This window comes from Peromyscus maniculatus, chromosome 1 (genome assembly GCF_049852395.1).
Source record: "Peromyscus maniculatus bairdii isolate BWxNUB_F1_BW_parent chromosome 1, HU_Pman_BW_mat_3.1, whole genome shotgun sequence".
Lineage (NCBI taxonomy): Eukaryota > Metazoa > Chordata > Mammalia > Rodentia > Cricetidae > Peromyscus > Peromyscus maniculatus.
In genome coordinates this window covers 121,040,408-121,068,364 of record NC_134852.1, presented here as the reverse complement: position 1 = coordinate 121,068,364, position 27,957 = coordinate 121,040,408, and the positions used below count along the sequence as shown (strand labels likewise).

The window sequence follows — 27,957 nt, the reverse complement described above, 5'->3', positions numbered from 1 at the left end:
TCTGGTGGGTAGTAAATATACTCGCAGTCATGGGAACTTCCAAGTAGGGGAAAAAAAATTTTTTTTTTTTTGATGGACAGATTTGAGTGCTACTGGTGTTCTGGAAAGTGCAGATATATCACCACATGCCTTTTCATCTGCACATCACAGAACGAGCGGTGTGACCTGCACCCATTCAGCACACCCATATCTTTAGCTCCCCAGGAGTTACTGCCCCCCTCCATCACTGCCCTTGCCTCTGCCCACAGCACCCCAGAGGTCCTCCGTGAAGCAGGGCTGCCCAGGGCCTGCGGGCTCCTGTCTTTCAGGAAATCTTGCCTGGTCTGCTTTCTCCACACTGTGCAGACACTAGCACTCCACTTCATAGCACAGGGACAAACGTATTCACGGGGTTTTTGGCAAGAGGGCATGTTGCCTCTGCTTTCTCAGTTCACTGACTTAAGGTCCACTTCACACACTCACTAAAGCTTTCTTTCTTTCTTTTTTTTGAGACAGGGTCTCTCTGTGTAGTTTTGGAGCCTGTTCTGGATCTCACTCTGTAGACCAGGCTGGGCTCGAACTCACAGAGATCCACCTGCCTCTGCCTCTCGAGTGCTGGGATTAAAGGCGTGTGCCACCACCACCCGGCCATTAAAGCTTTCTTACAATGCTTACCAAAATATATTATTTAATTATTAAAAATAAAAATTCAGCCTGGTATGATTTTAATCCCAGCACTTGGGAGGCAGAGGGGGGTGGATCTCTGTGAGTTGGAGGTCAGCCTAGTATGCATACTGAATTCCTGAATAGACAGGGCTATGTAGAGACCTTACCTCAAACAAACAAAAACCACAAAAAAAAAAAAAAAAAAAAAAAAAATTCATAGTCTTCTTGTGTATTTAAAAAAGCCTCCAGGAATCTGCCATGAATTACAGAAGCCTTGAGGAAATGGCCTTTGGTTTGGACGGCTTTCCAATTTTTTGCTTAAGATATTTGTATTAAATATGTTACTGAGCAAAAAGAAAGGACGCAAGGCTCCCTACTATGGTTGGCAGAAGGATTTATTAAGTGGCTGGGGGAGGTCTTCCCATTCCAACAACAGAAAAGCACTTTCCACACCTTACCCACCCCAGTGTTTACAACTGACCCATGGCTGCAGCTTCACACTGTGAATGCCTTCCTCTCACAGTTCCACAAAGGGACGTCTCTTCCTCTAGAAATAAAACTTACATTTCAACTCAAAAGGTAACAAATACATCCCAGTTTCTGCAACATTTGGTAAAAGTTTGCCACAAAAACCGTACATAGCAGCATGCTGCCTACCGGAGACCAGGCTAGCCTGGGCAAGCCTTGCAGGAATGCTTAGCATATGAAACTGCAGTTTTCACATATGACAGGTGGAGCTGCACCACAATGAAGGAGTCTCATTGCTCCAGTTCCAGACACTGGACTCTAGCACAGGAAATGTCTCTTGGAGTTTAGTAAATATACAAATAGAAAAAAAAATGCCTTAAGAAAAGTTTCACAAATGACTAACCATCTGAAATGTTTTTTATCACAGCTTTTATATATTATAAAGCTTCCCCCACCCCCATGGAGTCTTTGATGAAATAAAACCTAGTCACTATCATCTGATCCACGTTCCGAGGCTCGGTCTGAGGCCTCATTGTTGGAGCCCTCTGGTTCCGATTCATTCCCAGAGCCTTGGCCAGAACCCTCGTTATCGGATCCCTGCTCCGATTCCCGGTCTGACTCTGCACTTGGAGAAGCTGGGCGAGAATCGTTTTCTGAGCCTCCGGAGGGGCTTCTCCCAGACTGCACAGACTCATTGTCCGACTGCTCAGAGCCCGAGCGCCTTCTCTTTCTGGATGGCTGGTCACTGTCGGAATCCTCCTCCGACTCCTGTCTTCCCGACCTTGGAGGGCTGCCTGCCTCGCTGCCAGACTTGTTCTGGTTGTCATCTGACTCGCTCTCAGAGGAGGCCCGTCTATTGGGTCGCTCGTCATCATCGGAATCGCTGTTGCTATTCCTGGGATGTCTGAGGAGAGAGGTGTAGGTGAGACACCAGGACAGCCAACAGCACTTCTTGTTCTGGGTCATGCCCGGGGCCTTACACAGGAGCCCCTGGGACACTGTAAATGTGGGCTTCTCAAAAGGGCCCAGGGTGGGAAGTCCTCAGTTGATCATACCAACAAATCCTAGGCTGGACCTCTGATGGTGGCCATTTCCTGTCCTAGAACACCCTTGTCAACAGACACCTGAAGAGTCACCTCACTGCTGTTCTGGGATTTGTGAAGCACCAGGTCTTCACCAGGATGAGTTTATCAGACAGGAGCTGGCCGAAGGGGCTAAGCTTACTAACTTTTGTTCCCAAGTTCCCCCTGTCGGTTGACATGTGTCAGGGAAAGTGAGGCCTCCCGGAGCTTCCACAGGTTAAAAGCATGCCCCTGACCACTGGGAGGCTGCCTCAGCCATGTGCTGCTCTGGCATATTTCACAGCTTGGTTCCCATGATACCTTCTGGCATGCCTCAGACCAGGAAGGGTGAGGAAGGTGGAGTGTGTTCCTCTCTCAGAAGGGAAAACATCCCTAAAGACTCAAGACAGGCTCCTTGTGCCGAAGTCTGAAAGAAGGAACCATACACGCACGAGCTAGCCCAGGTCACTCTGAGAACATGGAGCTGTGACCAAGCGATGGCACTGATGTTCACTCTGCAATCCACTCAGCTCAATGGGTCACTTCATTCAGCTGCCCCAGGGCTCAGATCTTTCATGACGGCTGGGACAAAGTTGAACTGATGTAAACGGCACAAATAAATTTGGCCTTGACTACAGGCACAAGCCTGGCAGCAGCTCGGCCTCACAGACTTATTTTTTGAACATTCTGCATCTCTTCCACTGGCCTCAGACCTCTAATCAACAGCCCCGGGGGGACACTGTGAGGACAGGGACAAAGCAGCTCTTCAGGGAAAAGCGACCCAGCTTTGTCAGCCAGGATCGCCAGAGCAGAGGAGACCACAGACAGGCTCACAGATGGTGTCTCCTCTGACCACCACACTCCCTCTCCCCTACCACAGCACTTGCCAAAACCAGGAGTTACCTCTACCACCTCCAGGGTGGGTGTGCTCCCCAGAGCAGGAAATGGAATGTGAGGTGGACACACACAGCCCACTGCAAGGTGGTTTGGGGCTGTTACTCTCCACTGCAGCTAAAGAAGTTCCTTGGGGAATTCCTGAGCCTGTCTTTACCTCTGTATCCTCTTCACCTGTCAGTTTCTCAGGAGGGCCATCAACAGGATGAATGGTGTAACAGCAGAGGAGTCCCGGGAGTGTGATTCCTAGGATCTAGGAGCTCTATTCCAGGAGTCTAGGGGTGGGCCTGGGAGCTCCAGAGGCTAGCACAGTCAGGTGTCACTTCACCACGGCTAGGAGCTCAGGGTCAACTCTGGACAGGCTGTCCAGGATAAATCCACCAAGGAAGGCCGAGGTGTGTCACCTACCCATCAGGGGAAGAAATGGACACTAAATTCCTCATCTCAAGGGCAGGGCCAGGCTACTCCTAGTACTGTTAGCCAGTCAGTCCTGGGCAGCAGAATGACACTTTGCTTAGGAGTGGTTATGCCCCCAGGAAACATCAGCCAAGTTTCTGAATGAGATGAGATGTCTGTTATGGTTTCTTCTATAGCAAGAGGCCAAGACAGCTAGGCACGGAGCACAAGTCTGAGGCAGGAAGTCACTGAAATAAAATGCCAGCCTGAAGCTGGTGAGAAGACAGCATGGCACACTGGCCACCCCCAGTCACCTGTTCTCCAACTTTGTTCTCCCTCGCAGGACAACAGAGACAAAGAAGAGGACGCAGACAGCTGGTCAGCAGCCACTGTGGCTTTGAGCTGTTAGAATTTACCCTGGGGAAATTCTTGCCCAGACCGGAAATTACCACCATTAGAACTTAGTGGGGACAGAGTGATTCTTACCCTTCATCAGCAATCTTCAGTTTATCCTCATCTGAAGAATCGTCACTCGATGATATAATGGCTTTGGATTTTATTTTTCCCTTCATTGAAGGAGGCAGGCGTTCTGGCTTGGGCTAGAGAATGTCAAGCATGGCCCATTAGTTGAGGTTCTCACGTTACTGGGCCATCTTATTAGACCAGGTTTTATAATAACAACAGACCAGCAGCCACCAGTGGAAGCAAGCATCTGTGCTGGGAGAAGCTGCAGAAGTGCACTGCAGCACGCTTGCTCACACTGTCAGCCTTATAGGCCCCTCCTCCCGGGGTGGGGGTGGGTGTGGGGGTGCAGGAAGACAGCTCTAGAACTTACAGCCTTCTTCTTCTCTGCTCTTGGTGGACGGCGTTTCTTTGGTTTGGGGCCATTTTCTGTATCATCATCGTCAGATCCTTCTTCTCCCTTCTGAGGTCTTAAACAGTGAACATCAAGAACTTGTCAGGAGGGTCACACCTGCCAGGCCTGAGGCTACTCTGCCATCACAGTAGAACCTTCCTGTGTGGATCTGACCTCAGCTACACTGTGGGCTCAAGGGCACAGGGCACAGAGCCTGCACGTCACTGGTCTGCACGACATCTGTTACTAACTTGTCACTGTGCAGCCCCCTCCTCCATCTCCACTGCAGTCTGTGCTGGAACAGGGACGGAGGAAAGAACGCCCTGGGTTTGGATCTCCAAATCTTCCCCTACTCTCCCTCCCTGCCACCTAGGCTGCTCACTTCACATTTGGGTCCAAAATACGTTACAAGAGAAGAAAACTGGTGTGGTGGCGTACACCAATAATCCCAGTGCTCCTAAGCCAGAGACAAGTAGATCTCTGAGGTCAAGGTCAACCTGGACTACATAGCGAATTCAAAGCCAGTGTGAGGTACATGAGATCCTATTTCAAGAAACAAAATGACAAGAAAGACAATGGTGACTGTCAGCTGTTTTCAGGGGACAATGTAGAGATACATGCAAACTAAGTGCCTGGATACTGAAATAGGTTGAAGCAGGGAGTCAGTTTGGGAAGATGGAGATGTATAATTCAGAAAAGAAAGGTCTCCTGGCTTTACAGACACTTAGAACATTAATGAAGACACTACCTTCTCCTCCTCTTCCTCTTCCTCTCTCCACCTTCCTCCTCTTCACCTTCCGGTTCACTGCCACTGCCCTTCCTTCTCTTCTTCTTTTTGGATATAGGGAGGTCGTCATCGGTGTCGTCATTGACAAACTCCTCAAACTCGCCTCCTTTCTTAGAACGCTGCGGCCCAAGGAGACCACAGTCAGCCACTTACAGGTAGTGACGGCCCTCAGGTGCTGAAAGCCGTACAGTGCCTTTGCAGGTCTCTGACAACTGAGGACCTTTTACTAAGTCACATGGAAGAGGGGCTTGGATAGGCCCGATTTCCAGCACTTATCAAGAGAAGCCCATTGTTTCCAATTTGGCAAATATCATCAACCACCTGAGAACTCACCACAAGGTTCAATCAAAAATGCATTTAACCCATTTAGCCCCACAGAATGTAGAAAATAGAAAAGTATTGGTTGTTCGCCCTCATGATCATGTGGCTGACTGGGAGCTGTGGGTCTCTGCAGCCACCCAACATCACAAAAGAACTTCACACCAAATATCTCAGCTTGGCAAAAGACCAAGATTCAAAGTACAGTTCTACCAAAGGCTCATTTTTACGCTATGCGAAGTCAAGAAGTATAGATCAAGCCATCATGAAAGCAGGAACCATCTGGTTGGCGAGGTCAGCAGCTGAACTGCAGAGCACGCATGTGTCAAGACCTGTGTTCCTCCACAGCACCATGCACACCACAAAGGCAGGGGCCACTGCCTACACCGGACACTGCAATTCTGTGGTGGAAGACTATCCCTTGGTAGAAGTCAAGGCTAAGAACTAAGAGCAAACCCAACTAAACTCTGCTCTTCATTTTGGAAAGCCCAAAGGCAGACTCTGAGGTCACTGCAGACACGGGGCTGGATCTTACCCGCCCTCCACCTCCACCTCTTTTCTTCTCCTTGGTTGCTTCAGTCTCGCCAGTGAACATGAGGATATTTTTGGTCTTCTCCACATACTGAGCCCGCTGCTCCAGAAGTTTCTTTTGCTCTTCCTTTTCTCTGAGACGTTTCTCTTCCTAAGAGGCAGTATGGGGACTTATCAAAATGTTCTTAAAATGAACAAAACAACCACAGAGTAGACAGAGGACTAGCTCCTAACCCACCGCGTGTGCACGCACCTGCTCTTTGAGAAGCTTCTGTCTCAGGAGCTCCTTCTCCTGCTCCTGCTTGGCGCGCAGCTCCCGTTCTTCCTCATCCTGCTTGCGTGCCCGGGCCACATGGTACTGGGCCTGGCTCAGTAAGTCAGAGCACTGCCTAACATTTCAGATGCAGAGAAACACATCACTTAGGATATCTGCATTCCTTAAACCCACGCCAATGCTACCAACTGTGCTAAGTTCCCCAACTCAGGGTTCCTGTCTCGATTCAATGACAGGTGGCTCAGGCCGGTACTCCCATCCCTCGGAGGATCCTGAGTTCTAGCCTGGCTGCAGAGCAAGACCCTGCTTTAAAAAGACAACAGAAAGCAAGAGAAACAATTTCTCCAACCTAAGTGCTAATGGTCCATCAATTTCCTCAAAGTCTGAGAAGATGCTGTAGGAGAGGGAATAAGTAACCCTGAGAAGGCCAGGAACCACCGTGTTATGGCCACACTTTCCTGATGCACACCAATACAGCCACTTCCCCCAAAGCCACCTCTGTAAACAGGCATTACCTGGCTTCAGAGGCAGCAAGGGCCAAATCGAATCTCATTTTATCTCCTACTTTACTCAAGTAACTGAAGTATCTAAATAAAAAGGAGAAGACATTTCACTTAATCTGCATCATTAATAGCCTCAGTATGTTTAATAAACAGAAGTTCATCAAGAAAGGCAAAAATGTATTAATACTGTCAGTAAACTAAGAGATTACTAACAGGTCGTAAGCAGTAGACTGACTAAGTAACTGTATCAGCCTGGTGGGTGGGGTTTAGCACTAACACTTTACCTGATCACTCAGAGATGTGAACTTTTCATTTTACCACACACTGAATTGCTAAGTCCTATGAGGATAAACACCTTTGAACTGAGCTGAATAAATCTGGTAAGCAGTGAGTGATAAAAATCTTAATCCTAACTTGATGAAAATCAATATCCTATAAAGACATATGGTACAAAACATGAACCCACACAAGTGGAGACTAAACAGTTCACATGTGTAACGTGCTCGCTCGTACTCCTGAGAGAGTAATGAAAACTCTAGGGCAGGCCTGCAGCTAGCCAGCCAGGGTCAGAGATCAGGCTTCAAGAGCCCAGTGTGGCAGAACTCTGCCTGGAGTTTGGTGCCACCACATGGTAACTGTGTGCTTTTGCCTAAACGAACCTGTGCTATTTGCCTAAACGAACCTGTGCTAGACCTCCAACGGTTATTCTTTGAGGGAAGTCATCTTTTTGTATCTTTTGAGACAGTTTCCAGGAAGCAAACCATTGAAAAGCTATTCTTCTTCTTCAAAATTATTACCTATGTGCAAGCTCCAGCTCTTTCACAGCATTAAGGACTTCCTTCAGATTACTCTTTTCATCTTTCAGGACAGAGGTAGCTAATCTTTGCAAGACCAAGGCCACATTAAACATCAGAACTGTATCACTGGGTGCCACATGTCTGGCCTATAGACAGAAAGCAAAGCAAATAACTTCTTATGACTGAATGCCACAGAAGGGATTTTAACAAGGAAAAAGCAGGAAGTGAGCGGTTCAGGAGCAGTGGGCGGGCACAGGAATCCTTTACCTTCAGCAGGGTTTGCTTACACTCCTGTAACTTGCCACACTTGAAGAGGGCCCGGGCCAGGTAGAGCACGACTTCAGTGTTTTGGTGCTTATAGAACTTTCTGAGGCAGTTCTCATACTACAAAAAGGAAATGTTAGTCAGAGACACAGCGGGGATGAAGTGTAGTTTCATGCTACGTCAGGATCTCAAAGCAGTTTTCAAGCTCTGAAGACACTCCACTCCGATGAATTTCAGAGAATATCTGGAGTTGACTTCTGACATTTGCCAGTATACACTTTTACAACATAAAAATCTGACCACAGAAAAATTAGACGCAAAATACTTTTTCACTTGAAGTTTGGATCAATGCTGAATGGAAGGGTAAAGAAATTGAAGTCTGTCTGTCTGTCTGCCTCCCCTTTAGCTTCTATCTTTAGAACACTATCTAGAATCACTTTGCTAACCACCATGACAGATTACACCCTGGATCCTGTGGGTGACATACTTTAGCATTGTCCTCTTGGGATCTGTGGAATGAACATAGGAAGTTAATTTGTTAACTTCAGTTAATTTGTTGGTCAGACTAACAAATGAATATCTGACTTAATTTTCTTTTTTTCACTTTTTACTTTAATACACGTGACCTGTACCTCACATGTATGGCGGGAGGTGTGGCTGCAGAGGCCAAAAGAGGATGTCAGGTGCTCTGATCTATCACTTGCCACCTTATCCCCTTGAGACAGGACTTCTCACGGATCTAGAGCTTGCCACACACACAGTGCCCTTTGGTTTGCTGCCCTCCTTTCTCTACCCTGACAGCACTGAGATTACAAACAGGCATGGTCAGATTTGACATGGTGCTAGGAATCTCAACTCTTAGGTCCTCACGACCATGCACAAGTGCTCCTACCCACCGAGTAACCTCCCCAGCCCCCAGTTAAGTTTTATTTAAACACGACACTTTTTAACCACAAACATATACCCTGTTATAGGTAACTGACAAAGTAATTTCATGGGAAATGGTAAGACAGTTTTTCCAGGAATATCCCTAATGACTAATTTGCATTTCTAGAAGGCAGTGCTACTATTCTACAGATTGGGATGGTTTATCTCCCAGCACCCATGGTCAGGTGGTCCACAGGAGCCTGTAGGTCCAGCTCCAGATCAAAGCCTTCTCTGTACTCCTCAGGCACCATGGCATACTTTCATACAACGTATGTCCACATAAAAGGAAAAAAAAAAAAAAACTAAAAGATAAGCCATTTAAGCTGGGTAGTTGTGGTACACACCTTTAATCCTAGCACTCAAGAGGCAGAGACAGGTGGATCACTGAGTTCAAGGCCAGCCAGGTATATAAAGTGATGCAGGACAGCCAGGGATACACAGAGAAACCCACCAACAAAACAAACACAAGCCATTTAAACTAAAGGCAGTTGTATGAGATTGTAATCCCAAGTACTTGGAGGGCTGAAGTGGGAGGACACTTAAACACAGGCACTTAAGATCAGCCAGGGCAATAAAGAGACTGTTTAAAAAACAAACAACACAGCAAAACAAATTAACAATAAAATCACTTAACATTTCTGGAACTCAATTCACTTCAGAAACTGAAGGAATAAATACTAAACCCTGCTGTTTAGTGGATACTTGTTCTTCATGTTAGTGCCCAGTTCTTTTCATTCCAGGTCCTCACAAAGTTCTCTGAGATTAAAAGACTTCCACTTTACAGAGAGGGAAATGGTCAAAGAGGATAGTTTCTGTCTGTGGCATGCATTCCTGGAACTGGGACTCACTCTACCTGGCCTTGTCATTACATGGTTACAAACCTCTGAACAGACAGTATCAGAGGAGATCTCAAAAGTCCATGATGGGGTCAGAAGGGTTAAGGAAGCTCCCCACGACATGCGGCTATCTGGAGAGGCAAAGACGTTACCATCTGAACGGCGCTGATGTACTGCTTCTGCTCCACGTAGATGTGTGCTAAGTTCAGCCACACGTCACTGATATCTGCTGTTGCTTCTCTCACTTGGGCAAACACATCACGGGCTTCACGGAAGTATCCTTTGTGGGCCAATACTGCTCCTAAAGTTACACAAAGGCTGACACTGAGAATGTCCTAACCTCTGCCAAAACGACTAAAAGTCCAATATTAAAGCAGCTGCACCGGTCAGGAAAAACAAAAGCACTACTTTCACCAGTCATATGGACCAAGGCTTCTAGTTACCTATGCCATTGGCAGCATACAGGTTCTTGGCATCATTTCTGAGGACTTGTTTGTAGATGGCCAGGGCACGGTCTTGATGACGCTTTTCCTATAGGAAAGAATAATTACTGGAAAACTCAACAAGGACAGGGACACCAATCTTGCTGAAGGAGACAGGGGATTACCTTTTCTCGGTCTCGGGTTGGCTGGTGCAAAGTCTGGAGCCACACGTTGCCAAGGGCCAGCATAGAGTAGGTGTCACTCTGTGTGGCCGGCTGTTTTAATATCCTCTCAAACTTCTTCTGGCCCGGGCCCCACTCTTGTTTGGCCAGATGGAGGTTACCAATCAAAGACCAGGCATCTGGGTGATCCTATGTAAATATAAAGAAGCAAAATTTCCAATCTGGGATCTGAAAACTCAGTCATCTGACAATGGCTAATAACTGAAGAGGTTCACAGCTACATTACAATGGTGGTTTTCAGACTGCCAGTTGAGACCCATTAGTGAGTTACAAGATGAACTTAGTGTCTTATCAGCACACCAAGTCAACAGAAGGGACTGAAGTAAACAACAGTGTACTGGCCGGCAGCTGGAGCAGATAACAACTTGTAAACCTGTCTTTCAGGGCTCCGGGCTGCAGTGTGCAGTCTCCTCTTGCTGTGAGCCACAATCAGAAGCTCCAATCACCTATGGAATGCTGAGACACCGACTCTGGGCTGATGCAGGGGAAAGGACAGGACGCAGACAAGGAAGGGAAGGGAAGGATGAGAGGGAAACAGCTCTATATACTCAAAAAACTGACGCTGATTCTGACGTGACTACTCACACACACTATTACACTCTTTACAGTCTTTAACAAGCGGAACAAACAAACAAAACCAAACCAAGCCACTAAAAACAGATGCCATAGTTAAGAGACATCACAGCCATTAAATGGATAGACTGATTTTGAAAGGTAAAAGGTGACACCACCAACCTGATTGATCTGAAGGGCTTCCTTAAACCAATCTGAAGCTTCATAGAAGTTTCCTTTATCTCTGGCCATGGCTCCTAGGCGAAGATAGCCTGAAAGAGAACATTTAATTCATTTTCACTATCTCCTCTCTAAAGGGGCCTACCTAACCCTGAAGTCCACTTTTGGAACAGTCATGTTTTGTTAATACTTTCAGTCAGAGAAGAGAAAAGCCTCATATATGAAGACACATGACATATCACTCTAGGCAAAAGAGAAACTGCATCACTAGATCAATCTTTCTTTTTTGAGACAGGGCCTTACTATGTACCTCGGGCTGGCCTTGAACTCAGAGAGCTCCACCTGCCTTTGCCTCAGGAGTTCTGGGATTAAAGATGTGTGCACCATACCTGGCTGGGACCACCATGCACACAAATACTGATGTCCTCTCAAGCTGCTCTCTGAAATGGCTGCTCAGTCACCAACAGTATGAGCATCAAGTAGTGGGATGATTCACATCCTGGGCCAGGTGGAGCAGAGCTACATAAGATTTCATCACGACACTTAGAATGGTCCACAATTGAACTTATGGGTTACTTATGGAATTTTTCATATAGTATTTTGAGAGCAGAAGTGGGTATAGGTAATTGAAACTATGGAGAATAAAACCTTAGAAAAGGAAGAACTGCTAAAAAGCATATAGGTTAATTTTAAATGCCAATGATTTACAGTGCCTGTTGTAAAAATTCAAACCAGGACATTTTAGTAATACTTGTTTCATGAAAAAAAAAAAAAAAAAGTCTTACTATCACACAATGTAAAAATGTTGGTGCAAAGTCAAAGACGGTAACTCACAAACTCTACCCATTATAAAACATGCCAGGGAGCTGCAGCTGACTCACGAGGCAGAGGCACAACCTGCCACTGAACAGCTCAAGTGGCTTCTGCTGACCCTTCTATTTCCCAGTGTAAGTACATGAAACTGCACCTGTTTTATTCCATACACTGCCGGGGGGGCCTCAAACCTGCTAGACAGGGAGGCTGGCCTCGAATCCCTGATGCTCCTGCCTCTGCCTCCTGAGTGCCAGGATTACAGATGAGAACTACCAAACTAAGCTGCATCTTTTTTTAAGGAGACAAATTTGCCTTGGAGAAAAGGGAATATTAGACTCTTAAAAAAAAATATTACTGGTTCTAACAAAGACTTTGTTTTCTAAGTAAGTTTTCTGTTATTATGAGAATTTAGGAACTTTATCACACAAGAGAAATCTGGAATTCTTACAGTCAACATAGTTAGGATGCTCTCGTAAAATGTTTTTGTACAGTTTCTCTGCTTCATGGAATTCACACATGGCCTCGTAGAGCCTGGCTAAGTTGTAGGACGTGGTAACAGAGATGGCGTTGTAATAGTGTTCATCATGCTCGGCTTCTGCCTTTGCACGGTCTAGTGATGCCAAGAAGTATTTCTGTGAGAAAGAAAACACACTGTTATTGGCCATGGCTGACTGAAGTGCCTGCAGCTTGGTCAAGCATAGACAAAAAGGAAGGTTTCTGTTTCCCACCTTTGCTTCGCCTAGGTTTCCAAGTCTAAAATGGAGGGCCCCAACGTTATTCAGAATCTCAGGAGGGACATCGGCCTGCACCTTCTCCTGCAGGATGCGGGTGGCTGTTCCATAGGCTGAAAGGGCACCCTGTATTTTTACGGTGGACAGAGTAAGGTTCACTCACAGATCAAAGAGAAACGCATCATTTAGGATATGAAAAGCAGACGTCAATACCTGTATGTCAGTCTGTTCTAAGATTTGGGCCAATTCAATCCAAGCTTCCACATCATCAGGATACTGTTCTGTGACCTTCTTCAAATGGCCCTGGGATAAATGAGATCATTAAAATAATGCTGTCAGTAAAAACCAAACCAAAACAAACAAAACCGCACATCTTCTGTAATATGTTCCCACTTCTCAGAGTCTCAGGGTAGTTAAGATTTACAACATACCTTAGCTATGTCTCGTTTCTCCTGATCTTCTGAAGCAGCATAGAGAGAGCCAAGAATTTTCATAGTTTCGTAATTGTTGGGATAAGCTTTCAAAACTTTCTCGAAGCACTGAGACGCATTCTCTTTGTCTCCTCGATAAATATACATTTGTCCCAAACCAAAAAATGGTAGTACAAAGGAGGATGAAGCAAATTGTGTGGCTTGGTAGTAGTACTGAAAGGCTTGGTCATAGTCTTCCTAATAAATGAGAATAGAACAAGACAAGTTACAGACACAGAAGCACTGGAAAACTGAAATCTGTAATTAGAAAGACTAACTCTTTAGAAAGGTGGACGGTCTTACCTGAACGTGGAATGATCGAGCCAGCTGGTAACAGCTTTCTGCTTGCATAGCCTCCACCTCAGTGTTGTGGAATGCATGGAGAGCCAGGTGCTGCACTTTACTATAATCCTGAATTGGAGGACCAGAAAAATCAATTGAGTGATGTCAGAAGACTGCTTGAATAGTGGTTCACTTTAACTGGTAACATTTCATTTAGCTATAAGGTATATTTCCATCTTCTCCCTAAATAAACTCTAGCACTATAGCAGTTATAACCTAATGCTTAATGAATAATCAGTATGCTTCCATAAACTCAAAAAGTAAAACATCAAATAGGATTGATGCAGCATTATTAAGCTCTAAGCTATTAACTCGGCCTCAATTTATTCATCAAGAAAATGGGCACAGGCTGGAGATAGCTCAGTTGGTAAGAGCTATGCAGTCATGGGGACATGAGTGCAGGTCCATCTCAAAAAAACGAGGAGAGAGGGACTAAAGAAATGACTCTGCTGCTCTTGCAGATGACCCAGGTTAGGTTTCCAGCCCCGACATGGTGCTTACAACCTTCTGTAACTCCAGTTTCAGGGGATCCAACGCCCTCTGCTAACTTCCATAGGCACCAGACACCATGTGGTGTACATACATACACGTAGGCAAAATACTCATCAACACAAAAGATAAAAATAAAATCTGCAAAAAAAGGTAAAGGGTGATTGAGGGAGATACCTAACACCACCCTCTTGCCTCCACACAATTGTGCACTCATATGCACATGTGCATACACCCACTCAAGGAAAGAAGGGAGGAGGAAGGGGAAGGAAGGGAAGGAGGGAGGACAGATGGATCAGACTATTTACCTCATCAGGCAGATGTGACCATTACAGAAGTAAGGACTGGGAATGCACTTTTAACAATGCTTGGGATTTATTAAGCACTGAGTACATACACGAGTGACAGCTCATATTAGTAAGGTTGATACATTTTTGTCGAGTTTTACCTAAACTTGTTACACAAGTATTTTAAAGTTTATAGTACAGTTTAGTCCCTGGTTCCAAGAAGGCAGGTTGAACTTTTCTGTTTATTGTGTGAAAACTTTGTCACTGTGAGTGAGATAGACATTTTCTTCAGCAGTGTAGCCCCTGGTAAGCTGCCCATAAGCTTGTAGAAACCCCTCACCCAAGTTGCTACAAGCAATCCTAATTAGACCCGTGGGGTCACCAAATAAAAGACAAAAACCAGAGGGACTAACGGAAAAGAAGAAGGAGGAGGATGAGAGGGAAATGGAGGTATATGAGCAAGGCATATTATATACATACATGAAAATGACACAGTGAAACCCATTATGTATGATTAATATATGCTAATAGAAACTTTAAAAATGAAAAATTTTATCAGTAGTATCTTGGATTTGGTATGTTAAGAAATATAAAATACCGTTGCTTCCACAAAATTGTTGGAATTAATAGGCAAGATCAACCAGGTAGAAATAAAGAGAACCCCCACTGACTCTGGTCCTATACAACTACAGCCAAATTCTATGAAGCAAGGGCTCCCCTATCTGGGCCTAACACAGCACCTGTTGTAGTCTATCTATCCATGTGATGTTCTGACTTCTCCAAAGGCTAAGGGTCCCTTCAGCCCCTGCCTTTCCTCTTCCAACTACCTAGAGACAGCCAGTCTAACACAAGTTAAAAGCTTCTGCCCTGTGGGGAAACCTCCCCTTCCCACTTGACCACTTCCTTATTTCTCTGTGAGCAGAGGCCTTTCCACTCACATTCACATATGCTTACATGCCTGCTCCTTTGAGTGCAGAAAGCAGTCTTGCTTATCCTACATCTGATCACAGGCTGCACTCAGCACAAAGTGCCAATACAAGTCAGAGAATGAATCAGTATGTACTCATCCCTGGGCAACTAATACAAGCTCTAATTTGGGAATAAAACAAAAACAAAATAACATTTTCAAATTTCTTTTCCCAAGTTAAACCAAAATCATGTACTGACTACATTCAGAAAAATCAGATTTAAAAACTGAATAAATGATGTTTTACCTTCTTGAAGAAAAAGTGGTTTGCCAAGTGGTTCAGTACCATAGGGTTGCTAGGGTCAATAGTGTAGGCTCTGGAAAGAAGTTGCACACCATTTTTGATGGAATCAGCCTAAAAGAAAACAATGGAACAGAGTGGAGTGGCACCGTCACTTTACCAGCACATCCAGTTTTCTTAGTTTCAAGAAATAAGGTCCCATGCCTTCAGTTCAATACCATAGGACAGGCTGCTATTCTTCATCTCAAAGTGGCAAAGTTCCCAATAAGGAAGTACCAGTCTTAATAACTTACGCTCACTCCGAGGACAAAGAAGAGAAAACATATTTTTAGGACACTTATTTTTATTGATAAGTATGAGCATTTTGCCTTCGTATGTGACTAACTTGTGTGTACAGTGACTGTGGAGGCCAGAGGAACTGCAATTATAGGTAGTTGTGAGCTACAATGTGGGTGCTGGGAACTGAACTCATGTCTTCTGCAGGAACAGCAAGTGTTCTTAACTGCTGAGCCATCTCTCCAGCTCTCTCTTATAATTTTTGAATGTTCATTTGTAATGCAATCCCCATTTGCATCTCAGTATTTGATTTTGTGTGTGAGTATGGGGTGTGTCTGTCATTCAGATCTTGCTTGAGGTTGTCTACTTAGTATTTGCCTCAACTGTCTTCTTGGTGTGGCAGCCATTTTACCTTGCTAACAGAACACAGCTTCCTTCCTTTCTTTCTGACACAGGATCTTACCACATACCTCTGGCCGGACTGGAACCCTCTATGTATATCAAACTGGCCTGAAACTCACACATCTGCCTACCTCTGCCTCCTGAGTGCTAGGATTGAAAGTATGACTCACCATGCCTGGTCTCAGAATTGGTTTTGTAATCTGTGAGACCTTTTGATTTCTGGAAGGAAAGTTCCCTTCCCCTTTTCCAATCCCAGGTGAAAAATCATGATTGAACTAAACTAGTCAAGATAATCTATTCTCCTTCTCTAAAGATTAGCCTAAGGCAGAAATTCTCACCAGGGACAATATCTGTTTTTGTCATCACTACTGTGGAGATGGTACTGCCATTTAGGGGTAAAGGCCAGAGAGGCTGGTTAACATTTCATGAGAGAGAGGACAGTTACTCACATAAAGAATTATGCAGCTCACTGTCAACAGTGCTGACACTGAGAAACACCGGCAACCATTTGGACAATCAAATAAACAGGTGGGACAGGAACCGCCTTCATATGTTGGCCAGAACTTCCGAGAGAAAGCCTAGGGGAAAGCTTCTTGCTGCCTTCCCTCCTGTGAGACTAATGGAAGAAGCAGACACCTGGGGCTGCACACCATCTTAGGAATATGAAGTGACAGATACAGGGAAAAGTCCACACTAAGGAGGGGCTGACATAAAGTTACTGAAAATCCCTGAGTTTGGTGACATTGTGGTATCAACTATGAGACCTTAGATACTTATTTAGTAAACTATAAAAATGTTAATGTTTAAGTCGGCTGAGTGTGGGTTTCCTACTTTGTCGAATGCATTCCAGACAGACTTATGTGCCTGCAATCTCTCATCTGAAATTCTAAACCTTAGAAAGTTCTACAGCCGTTTTGGAGGTGTGTGTGCCACATTCACACAAGCGCTGGTCTTACAAGCAAACTCACATGGTGGGGAGCCCTTTCCCTAAGCTGTGAGGCTACCTTCATATGGCTATGCTATACAAATGTGTTTGCTCTGGGGACGGTGCCTGCAGTACAGGCACCACACTTCCTGTCTATAAGCTGCAATCTTGATTTCTAAAGCATAACTTGTTCTAGCAGTCCTAGCTAGATAAGGACAGCCGGCCCAGCAAACCAGAAGCTAGACACCGTCTTCCTCCCATACCTCTTTATTGTTGAGTTCCAGAACAGCCAGTCCAACCAGTGCTCCCACACACTTAGAGTTGAGTTCCAGGGCTCTGCTGAATGCTAGTCGAGCTTTCTCCAGTTTGTTAAGTTTGACAAAGCAATGGCCCATTCCTAAACGAACTTCAGCTAAAAAGTAAGTAAAATCAAGTCATTTGTCCTGTCAACCTAGGACACCTTAAGAGTTCAATTTCCAGTGTCTGGACTCCTTAAGACCCGTTGGCCTACCACAAACTTGATTTCACTAGTAGTTAGACCGTATCATTCCAATCCTTCTCTCCTCTTCTGGGTACCACTCTTACTATACAACAGAATAACCATAATGCTGGCATTTTTCTTATCTTATAGCACCCATTGCAGTAAACCACCACCACTGGCTCCATTTCTACTTAAAAATTATTATACATATGTGCCGCGCACACACACACATATGCAGTGAACACACATATACATTGGTGCATACATGAATAACCCTAGTATTTAAGTAGAGACTAAAAACCCCATCGAGGCCTTCAGACTGTGTCTGAGTACACATAGCTGCCGTCATTAGCTTCTGAGCTATGCTGAGACATCCACCTCATTTCAGGTCCTATCAGAGCACACATGTCCCTCCCTAAGGCTACTCCACTGGTCATGGGATCCGTTCTCATCTATGTGAAGACAGTAGACAGTGCTGCTGTCAACATTTTTCCTGCTATTCTCTGGAGCGCTCTCAGCCATATTCAAACTCTACCATCTTACAGAAGTACTTCTTGCTCCTGTTTCCTTTCTGGTGGCCAGCCCTCTCCTGTTCTTCCAGACAACAGACTCCTCGTAGTGCTGCCTCTAATCCCTTTCTTCCATTTCCTCTGGCATCCACTCTAGTGAGGTGCTATGCCCACCATCCCACTAAAACTGTTTTATAAATGTCACCAGTGATTTGCACTGTGCTAAATCCAACCATCAATTCCGCCCGTTTCACTGGCCTAACCATAGAATTCGACACAGCCGATCACCTTCTTCTTGAGAAATGTTTCACATTTGGCTTCAAGGACACTATGAGTTTTTTCTTCTTATCTCTGGTCACTCCTTAGTCTGCTTTTTTGAGTCTTCCGTATTCCTAATCTCTACACTTTAGAGCAGCTGTTCTCAATTCCTTTGGGAGTTAACTGACCCTTTCAAAGGGTTTGCCTCCCACCATCAGAAAACAGATATTTACATTACAACAGTAGCAAAATGACAGTTCTGAAGTAGCAAAGAAAATAACTTCTGGTTGGGGTCACCACATGAGCAACTGTAGTAAAGGTGGGAGCATGACGAAGGCTGAGAACCACTGCGCTCAGGGATGCAGGGCCCTCTTTCCTGGCCACACTTCCTCCCCTGGGTCTTCATGCACTCTCCAGGCTTTTGCACCATCCATATACTGGTGATTTCTCTGATGAACTGTGAGACACAAGTCTGCCCTCTTGTGCCTCAGATGGGCATTTCAACCTTTCATGTCTAAAACGAGTTTCTCTTGAACTGTTTGACAATGTAGTAAAATGTAACTCCACTCCTAAAACTGTTTTTTCGGCCTTTGATTCTTGCTCTTTTTGCTTCAATCGGCTCTCTTTCAAAACACTAGAACATAAGCACATGTGCCACGGTTGTTGCCTCCCTAGCTGTGAGCTCTAACAGTCTGTGACCCAAACACTTGCAGGAGCCTTCTCCCCAGTTCACACTACCTCTGTGCTTGCCCCCTCACCCTACATCCCACTCTAGTCTGCATTTAGTTCAACAGTGCTCTTAAACCTAAGTCAGATCACACCCTTCTTCTGCCCAAAGCCTTCCAAGGCTTCTCCGTCAAAAGCTTGAAGTCTCTAACACAGTCTCAGACGCTCAACCTGAGAAGCAGCGGGCAGCACAGCTGATCTCCTTTCTCCCATCCATCTCCACTCTGGACACACTGGCCTCACAGTACTTCTCAAACCTGCCAAGCAGTTTCTGAGGACCTCCATACCCACTGTGCTCCTTCGGAAATGGCACCCTCCCATCTATCTGTATCACTATCTGTATCATCTATCTGTATCATCTATCTGTATCACTCTAGCACTTTCTAGCCCCGAGTTTCCCCGGCCACCCTAAGGAACTCCCAATGCTTCTCATAGCCCTATTTTGCTTCAAGTTCTTAAGTTTTACCAATACCTTTTACAGTATCTATTTTTCTCATTTAATTTACTAGAAGATGAATTACATGACTGGACAGGCACTTTTGTCTTTTGGTTCACTGCTGTATTTTCTGCACAGAACAGTGCCTGGCACATAGTTGATATACAAATATATTGAATGAAAACTATTTGGGAAGAAAAGTAGCATAGCTCAAAAATATGATACGATCTGCCATCCAGGTTTTTCTGTTTGTTTGTTTTGGTTTTTCAAGACAGAGTTTCTCTTTGTGATAGCCCTAGCTGTCCTGGAACTCGATTCATAGACCAAGCTGGTCTTCAACTTGCAGAGATCCACTGCCTCTGGCTCCTTAGTGCTGAGATTAAAGGTGTGTACCACCACTGCCCAGCCAGGCTTTTTTGTTTTGTTTTGGTTAGGTTTGGTTTTTGGAGACAGGGTTTCTCTGTGTAGCTTTGTGCCTTTCCTGGAACTGCTTTGGAGACCAGGCCTGTCTCTGTCTCCCGAGTGCTAGGATTAAAGGCGTGTGCCACCACTGCCCGGCAAAAAAATTTATTTATTTTTATTTTATGTGCATTGGTGTTCTACCTGTATGCATGTCTGTGTGAGGGTGTCAGATCTTATAGTTACGGACAGTTGTTAGCTGCCATGTGGGTGCTGGGAATTGAACTCATGACCTCTGGAAGAACAGTCAGTGCTCTTAATCGCTGAGCCATCTCTCCAGTCCCCCCAGCCAGGTTTTGGTTTTAAATCAAATAAAACACCAAGAAAAAAAAATCTCTCTCTCTCTCTCTCTCTCTCTCTCTCTCTCTCTCTCTCTCTCTCTGTCATGTGCGTGTGTGCGTGTGCGTGTGCGTGTGTGTGTTGTAGGGAGGGAGGGGTGGCATAAGGTTGATATTGGGTATCTTCCTCGATCCTTCTCAATTTATCTATGCAGAGTCTCTCAATGAAACCAGAGCTCACCAATTCTGGTGAGTGTCGTTAGCTGGCTTGTGCCAGCATCCCATCTCTGTCTTCTGAGTGCTGGGATTACAGATGGCTACCACACCCACCTGGCTTTGCTATGGGAGCAGGAGATCTAAATTCCAGGCTTACTCTTAGGCAGCAAGTACTTTATGCACTGAACCATTTCTCCAACCCCAGAACAAAATAACTTTTTGAAAGTGTCATTTCATTACTCCTAAAGTATCTTTTTATAATTAATTTTCAACATTTTAATTTGGATCACAAACAGCTTAGAATTAAAATTTTCCCTTACCTGGACATCCTGGGTTAGTACGCAATGCTTTTTTATAGTAAGCAAGAGCTCCTCTATAATCCTTCTTGTTAAATGAAATGCAAGCTTTCCCTGTGGTGATTTAAACAAACAAACATTTTCTGTCGATTAAAGAACGCAAATCTACTGCTTTACACTAACTTATATCTTAGTAAGAAATACTTCAAAATAGTGAATTAACATACTAAAATGTGTTTTCCACAGGTTGTGCATTAATTTAGTTCTAAAAGTCTTTATGTAAAATAACAATATAAATAGCTAGCTTGTAGTTTTCTATGAAAAGATTATTTGTTGATTCCTTAGACGCAAACAATAATTTATTCTACTTTGCCTTCAATTGCTGTGATAAACACCAGGAGCAAAACAACTTGGGGTGGGGGGAAGGGCTTATTTTAGCTTACAGTTTAGTCTATCACGAAGGGAAGTTAGGACATGAACAGCAAGCAGAAACCTGGAGGCAGAAAATAAAGCAGGGGCCATGGAGGAATGCTGCTTACTGGCTTGCTCCTCCTGACTTGCTCAGCCTGCTTTCTTTCTTTTTTCTTTTTCTTTTTTTTTCCAGACAGGGTTTCTCTGTGTAGCTCTGTGCCTTTCTTGGAACTCACTCAGTAGCCCAAGCTGGCCTCGAACTCACAGAGATCCACCTGCCTCTGCCGCCTGAGTGCTGGGATTAAAGGCGTGCGCCACCACCGCCTGGCATCAGCCTGCTTTCTTTATACTACCCCAAACCACCTGCCCAAGAGTGGCACTGTTCCAGTGGCCTAGACTCTTCTCTATCAATTATCAATCAAGAAAATGCCCTGCATACAGACTTGCCTACAGGTAACCTGATAGGGGTTCCTTTTCCCATTTGACTCTACCTTGTGTCAAATTAATAAAAAACTAACCTGGACTCTCAATATAGACACACACACACACACACACACACACACACACACACACACACAATTAGCTTATTATATTCATATATATTTCTATATATAATACAATATATATATATATAAACACACACACACACACACACACACACACACACACGTATATATTGTATAATATATATATTTATACATAAACGCTTCCAATAACACTGATCAACTAGATTCCTAAGGTTCTTGCTGAAGAGCACTCACCAAGAAGGGCTGGAATATTGTTTGGAGACTGGTTAAGTACAAAATGAAACTGTGCATCAGCCTGATCCATTTTGTCACCTTCGAGCAGGCAGAAGCAGGCTCTTCCCAACAAATGGTTCTGTAATATACAGATTTTACTAAGACTAGAGACAATTTACCAAAAGCATGCCAAACGATGCCAAGCAAGCACAGAGGGTGGAAGCACAGCACTGCTCTGTAATCGACCAGTGTGATTGCCAATGAGAATCTCTAAGCACCAATGAAAAGCTTACCCAGAAATGTAAATCTGTGCTGGTAACAACGACAAAACAAAGGTCACAATTCTTAAAATCTGCTTAAAATTCACGTGAGAACGCTGGGATTATGGACTCAACATGTACATATTTACTAAATCTGCCCAAATTTAACAGTATAAGGACTAATACAATTCTGATTTTAATAAACCCTTCTTTTTGACTATATCAACAGTTATTTTAGTAAAAATTCTTTCACAAAGAATCCGCTACACTCATATTTAGCTTTCATGTGGTATTTTGTGCTCTCATAAATTCAGACAAATTTGACTTACCTGATCATACATAATAATTTTATCAGCCATCGTATACAACAAGGTTGCCTGTGTAATAAGGTCCTTCTTATTGTCTTTGTTCTTTTCTTTCCGAGCCTGTTGCACATAGTAGGCTGCCAATGTATCCAAGCAAGTCATCTGGTCTTTCTCATGGTCTCGATAGTCCAAATTGCCATCTATCCGTGCGGCTTCCAGCAACTTTACAAACTCTTCTGTTTTCCCTTGCTTGTAGTACTCCAGCTAAAGGGAAAGGATGGAATTAATATCACTAAACATGTGTCCACATACAAAAACTACACAAATGTTTATAGAACCTTTATCTGGAATAGCAAAAAACTGGAAGCCAACTATTGATTAACAAGTGAATCGATAAACCAGTTGTTGTATATCTCTGTGATGAAAGCAGTGAACCATTGACAGCTACCACAACATAAATAAATCTCAAAATAATTACGCTCAAAGAAGCCTGTCCATCATAAGAATACATACTGTGTGATTCTACTTTTTTAAGACTCTAAAAAATACTTAACAACAAAAATGCAACTAGAGGGGTTGCAGAGATGGCTCAGTGGTTAAGAGCACTGGCTGCTCTTCCAGAGGACCTGAGTTCAATCCCCTGCAACCACACGGTGGCTCACAACCATCTACAATGAGATCTGGTGCCCTCTTCTGGCATTAAGTCGTACATGCAGATAGAGCACTCATACAAACAAACAAGTAAGTAAATAAATAAATCTTTTAAAAAATGCGACTAGAGCAGATCAGTCATGGCTGGAAAGAGAAGGGCTGGGAAAGAACTCTGGGGGATGGACACATTCACTGACTTCACAGGTACACCCAGACTCAACATCAAATGGTACAGTTCACACATGAATGATTTATCACAGGCCAGCTAGATTTGAATAACGCCATAAAAACTGGAATCACCAAAGATACTTCTTTTTTTCACCTGGCAAAAGTTTAATCTTAGTACTGAGGAAACAGAGACAAGTGGATCCTGGGAGCTTTTTTGGCCAGTCACTCTAAATAAAGTGGGGAGTTCTATGTTTAGTGAGAGACCCTGTCTCAAAAAACAATGTGAAGTCAGATGTGGTGGTTCACATATTTAATCTCAGCATCTGGGAGACAGAGGCAGATGGATCTCTATGAGTTTGAGGCCAGCCTGGTCTACATAAGATCTGGACCAGCCAAGGCTACATAGTGAAACACTGTCTCAAAAAAAAAAAAAAAAAAAAAAAAAAAACAGCCTCTGGCCTCCACATACATACACAAGGGCATGTACACACACACACACCCCACATGTAAACACATGAATACACCATACTACTGTCACCCCACAGTAAAGAATAAATAAAATCTTAACATGCTACAAGAGACATTGTCTCAAAACCAACAAACCAACTTGGGCTCTGGTTTTGGTTCTAACAAAAATTACCAGTGACTTTGGACAGATGAGTAACTTTCCTAGGCATCTGTTTCATGGAGCTACATGCCATTAGTACAAATTCTACCAATTAATAACAAGATTAATGGCTTACTCTCTAGGGAATAGGAACACTTGACTCCTCTAGCCAAAAGGGCAATGTCTGTCAGCAATACGACTTCTTTGAATATCCTATGTGAATGGAATACACTTTTTGTTGTTGTTTTATTTGGAAACAGTCTCAATATGTAGCCTAGAGTAGCTTCAAACATATAATCCTCCTGCCTCACACCCTGAAATGCTGGCTTTTAGAAGTATGCCACTGCACCCAGCTGGGAAGATCATCTTTGTGTAGACATCTCAGGAAACAAAAACACAAACTAACATACAGAACTATGATAAACTGAAGGTCTGCACAGCAAAGGGGTCAATAGAGTGAAGGGGAGAACTTACAGAATGGAAAAAAAGTTAGCCTAACAGAGAATTCATCTCTAGATTACATAAAGAACTCAGAAAACAATAACAAACAGACACGAGAATAAGTAACCCAAGTAACAAACTAACTAATAATGACAAATACTTTCCAAAAGGGGGAGTACAAACTACTAAGGACATAAAATGCTCAGCATCTTTAGCCATCAGGAAAGTGAATATGAAAAGTACATTGTGAGCTGGGCACAGTGGCACAAACCTACAAGACTAGCACTCAGGATGCGAAGGCAGGGAGATCAGGAGTTCAAGGCCAGCCTCAGCCAAATAGCAGGTTTGAGGCCAGCCTGGCTACGTGAGATTCTGTCTCAAACAACAACATCACCCCAAACAACAACAACAAACCAGGGGATGGAAAGATGGCTTAGCAGTTAAGAGCATTTGCTGCTCTTACAGAAGACCTGAGTTTAGTTACCAGCAAACTGAATGACAACTAACAACTGTCCATACCCCCAGTTCTAGGGGGTCCAACACCCCCTTTGGCCTCTGAAGGCAGCAGGCATACATGTGGTACACAAGCATGCATGCAGCCAAAGCACTCATACACATAAAATAGAATACATCTTTAAAAACAAAACAAAAACTCCAAAAGAATAAAACCAAATTAAAATTTAAAATTATACAGAGATTCTACCTCACCCTAGTTAAAATGGCTATATTCAATAACAACAACGATAACAAATGCTGGCAAGGACCATAAGACCCACATACACCACTTATAGTCTCATACCCAAAGGTGGTAAAGTCAACATATATAAACACTACCTGCACATCCACTTAAATTATTTATTTTTATTTTCGTGTGCATTGGTGTTTTGCCTGCATGTACATTTGCATGAGGACACCAGATCCCCTGGAACTAGAGTTACACACAATTGTGAGCTGTCATGTGGGTGTTGGAAAATAAACCCAGACATTCTGGAAGAGCAGCCAGTGCTCTTAACCACTGAGCCATCTCTCCAGCCCCCTGTACATCCACTTTTAGTGTGGCACTATTCACAATAGCCAACCTATGGAATCAGCCTACATGCCTATCAATAGATGAATGGTAAATATACTACCCATATAAGAGAGTTTCATCTAGACATACAGAATGAATCATGTTATATTCAGGAAAATGAATGGAACTAGAGGACACATATAAAAGGTCAAGCATTATACAGATTTTTTTTTGTATGTGAAGCTGAAATTGAGAAGAGAAAAAAGTGGATAACCTCAAAGTAGATGGATTACTAGAAGGGGCAAGGGGGTGAGGGAGGTAAGAGGGTGTAGATATGACCAACATTCAAAATATGCATACACGGAAACATCTCAGAGAAATCCATTAATATGTATACTGTGAATTAATAAGTATATATTTTTTAAAATGTATACTTGGAAGACTGAGTAGGAAGACTAAAAGTTCAAGGCCAGCCTGAGCAACTTAGTGAGACTGTCTCAAAATAAAGGGTAAAAACAAGGCTGGGGATATATGAGTGTTTGCCTAGCATTTGCAAGGACCTACGTTCAATCCACAGGATACTTGAGCAAAAGATAGGCCCAATTCCACATCTATTTTTCTGACCATCAAGGTAATAGTAGGAACTTCTTATGTGTCCATATGAAAGCCACTTGTGGCATACCAGTTTAGGATTGAGTGTAGAGTTCATCTTATCATTTCTCATAAAAAGGAAACATGGTGCCAGGCAGTAGAGAGTCCAAAGTTTTAGGCTCTCAGATCGGATTTAGATAAGAATTTCCAGTAACATTTATATTATGGAAGTAGCAACAAATAAGACAAAAAAGCATAAAGCTGAAATAAATTTTACCCCAAAGGGCTAATCACCTTCTAGATGTTTTAAAAGAAAAGTTATGGAAAGCAATATTTATACAATCTATACATAAGCTAAGCTTCATTGAATTATCTCTAAGTAATTAAAACCTCGATATAGAAAACTATTTACCTTAAATGAATCTTGCCTTTATCAACAAACATTAATTTACAAGTGGAGTTGTTCTTAGGAAACTGCCCTTATTGTTTGTTCCATAAACAATAATATAATTGTCTTTTCTTTTCTTTTCTTTTTTTTTTTTGGTTTTTCAAGACAGGCTGTATAGCCCTCACTGTTTTTTATAGACCAGGCTGGCCTCAAACTCAGATACTGACCTGCTTCTGCTTCTCCAGTGCTGGAATTAAAGGTATGAGCCACCATGCCTGGTAAAACTGATTTTCATACAGATGATTTCATACATGATTGTACAACTGATCTGGTTTAATCATGTGGGCTATTACTGTACTTGAAAACCAAAATCATATTTTTCCAGTCAACAAATAATCTGCGATATGAATACTGACCGCCAAAGCAATCCATATGTGCAGTTGTGTGTGTTCCTGCTTCAGAATACTGATAACTTCATCTCCCTCCGGTAACTGATCGAAGTCAAGTTCAATGACCTAAAACACAAAATGAATGTTTCATCTCCCTTTTTAAATTCACAATTTTTCTTTTCTATGGTTTTTGAATGCTCAGCAATATGTATATACAAAGGGTGTGTACTCACTTTGGGGTGAACTAATACATGTTCATATTTGGGGAACACATAGCAAATAGGTTGTAGTCTGATTTGGTCAAAGCATAGAGAAGCAGCCAAATCCTGTTAGTTGTCTTTACATCACTAAAACTATAAAATTCCCAATGACTTGTTTCTTCAAAAACAAAATGAAACCTTGTATAACCTATAATCCAATAAAGTGCTGATGCCATAAGTCTGAGATCTTGAGAAACACGACCCCAGAGGCCAAAGTTGAATGCTAACGTAAACATAAATCATGGAGGCAGCATCGCGTGTCACATACATGCCTGAAATATGGGCACCAAAAATAAGAAGAAAAGTGTTCTGGAATATACCCAAGACTACCGGAGTTTAGAAATAAATTCTACCTCGATCAAAAATTAAAGTGTGAAATATCCAGTAAGACTGAAGCAAAGCTGGAGCTGTTTCAGACAAACCGCTCATCACCCATGGAGGAGAGTGGGTCATTGCCACCCAGCACACCAGAGCGGCTAAATCTCGGGCCCCTTATCTCCGTGAGGGAGCTGGGTAAGAGTGTGCCTTGACAGAGTCTTCTTCGAAGGCACTAAGAGCGACCTCTGAGATCCCCAGGGAGGTTAAAAAAAAAAAAAGGACTGCGAGTTTGAGCAGCAGGTAGACCCGGGGGTGGGAGTGGGGGAGGGTCATCGAGCGCCCTCTGCAATCTGTGAGCTTTACCCGGCGCTCACACCCCTGCGCCCCGGAATTAGGAAGACAGCCGAGCCGAGGACTGTCAACAAGGAGAGGCTGCAGGCGAACTTTCCCGAAGTCCTTGCAGCTAGAAAGGCGAGCAGGTGAGCGGAGCCTGGGTCGGGGAGCTGGACCGCGGCTCTCCGCTCAGAAACCAAGGGGAGCAAAGTCGGCGCTGGGATCGTCCAAGTTCACAGCCCTCCCCCGCTCCACACTCGGCACCCACCTCGTCAGTATCCCGGAGGGGAATCTCGATGGAGCCCCGAGACATGGCGAGCTCGGAAAGCGGGCACTTCTCACCCCGCCGCGCGGCAGCTCGCTGTCCTGGCTTCTAGCCGTGTAGAGGTTACCACACCTCACACCCTGCCGAGCTGCCTCAGCTCCGGCTTCTCTCTCCTGCTCGGCCGCTGAAACAACGAGCCTCCGACTGCGACAAGCCACTTCCGGAGGCCCCGCCCCCTGTCCCGGAAGCACTATCAAGAGGGCGTG

At 43.9% G+C, this 27,957-nt stretch overlaps 1 protein-coding gene across 1 annotated transcript; it reads right to left on the bottom strand.

The window, feature by feature from the left end:
• Nucleotides 1-1,022: 1,022 nt before the first annotated feature.
• On the bottom strand, nt 1,023-27,935 carry Ctr9 (CTR9 component of Paf1/RNA polymerase II complex). The gene is made up of 25 exons (XM_006978592.4): nt 27,695-27,935; nt 26,543-26,641; nt 22,296-22,535; nt 21,728-21,845; nt 20,580-20,669; nt 17,160-17,308; nt 15,300-15,407; nt 13,271-13,378; nt 12,929-13,165; nt 12,711-12,800; nt 12,495-12,623; nt 12,215-12,398; nt 10,957-11,045; nt 10,165-10,350; nt 10,001-10,088; nt 9,710-9,858; nt 7,798-7,914; nt 7,531-7,676; nt 6,746-6,817; nt 6,210-6,345; nt 5,961-6,107; nt 5,069-5,226; nt 4,300-4,396; nt 3,951-4,063; nt 1,023-2,017 (listed from the first exon to the last, which is right to left on the bottom strand). The coding sequence occupies exons 1-25, from the start codon at nt 27,737-27,739 to the stop codon at nt 1,597-1,599; spliced, it is 3,516 nt and encodes a 1,171-aa protein (XP_006978654.1). The 5' UTR covers nt 27,740-27,935; the 3' UTR covers nt 1,023-1,596.
• Nucleotides 27,936-27,957: the final 22 nt, after the last annotated feature.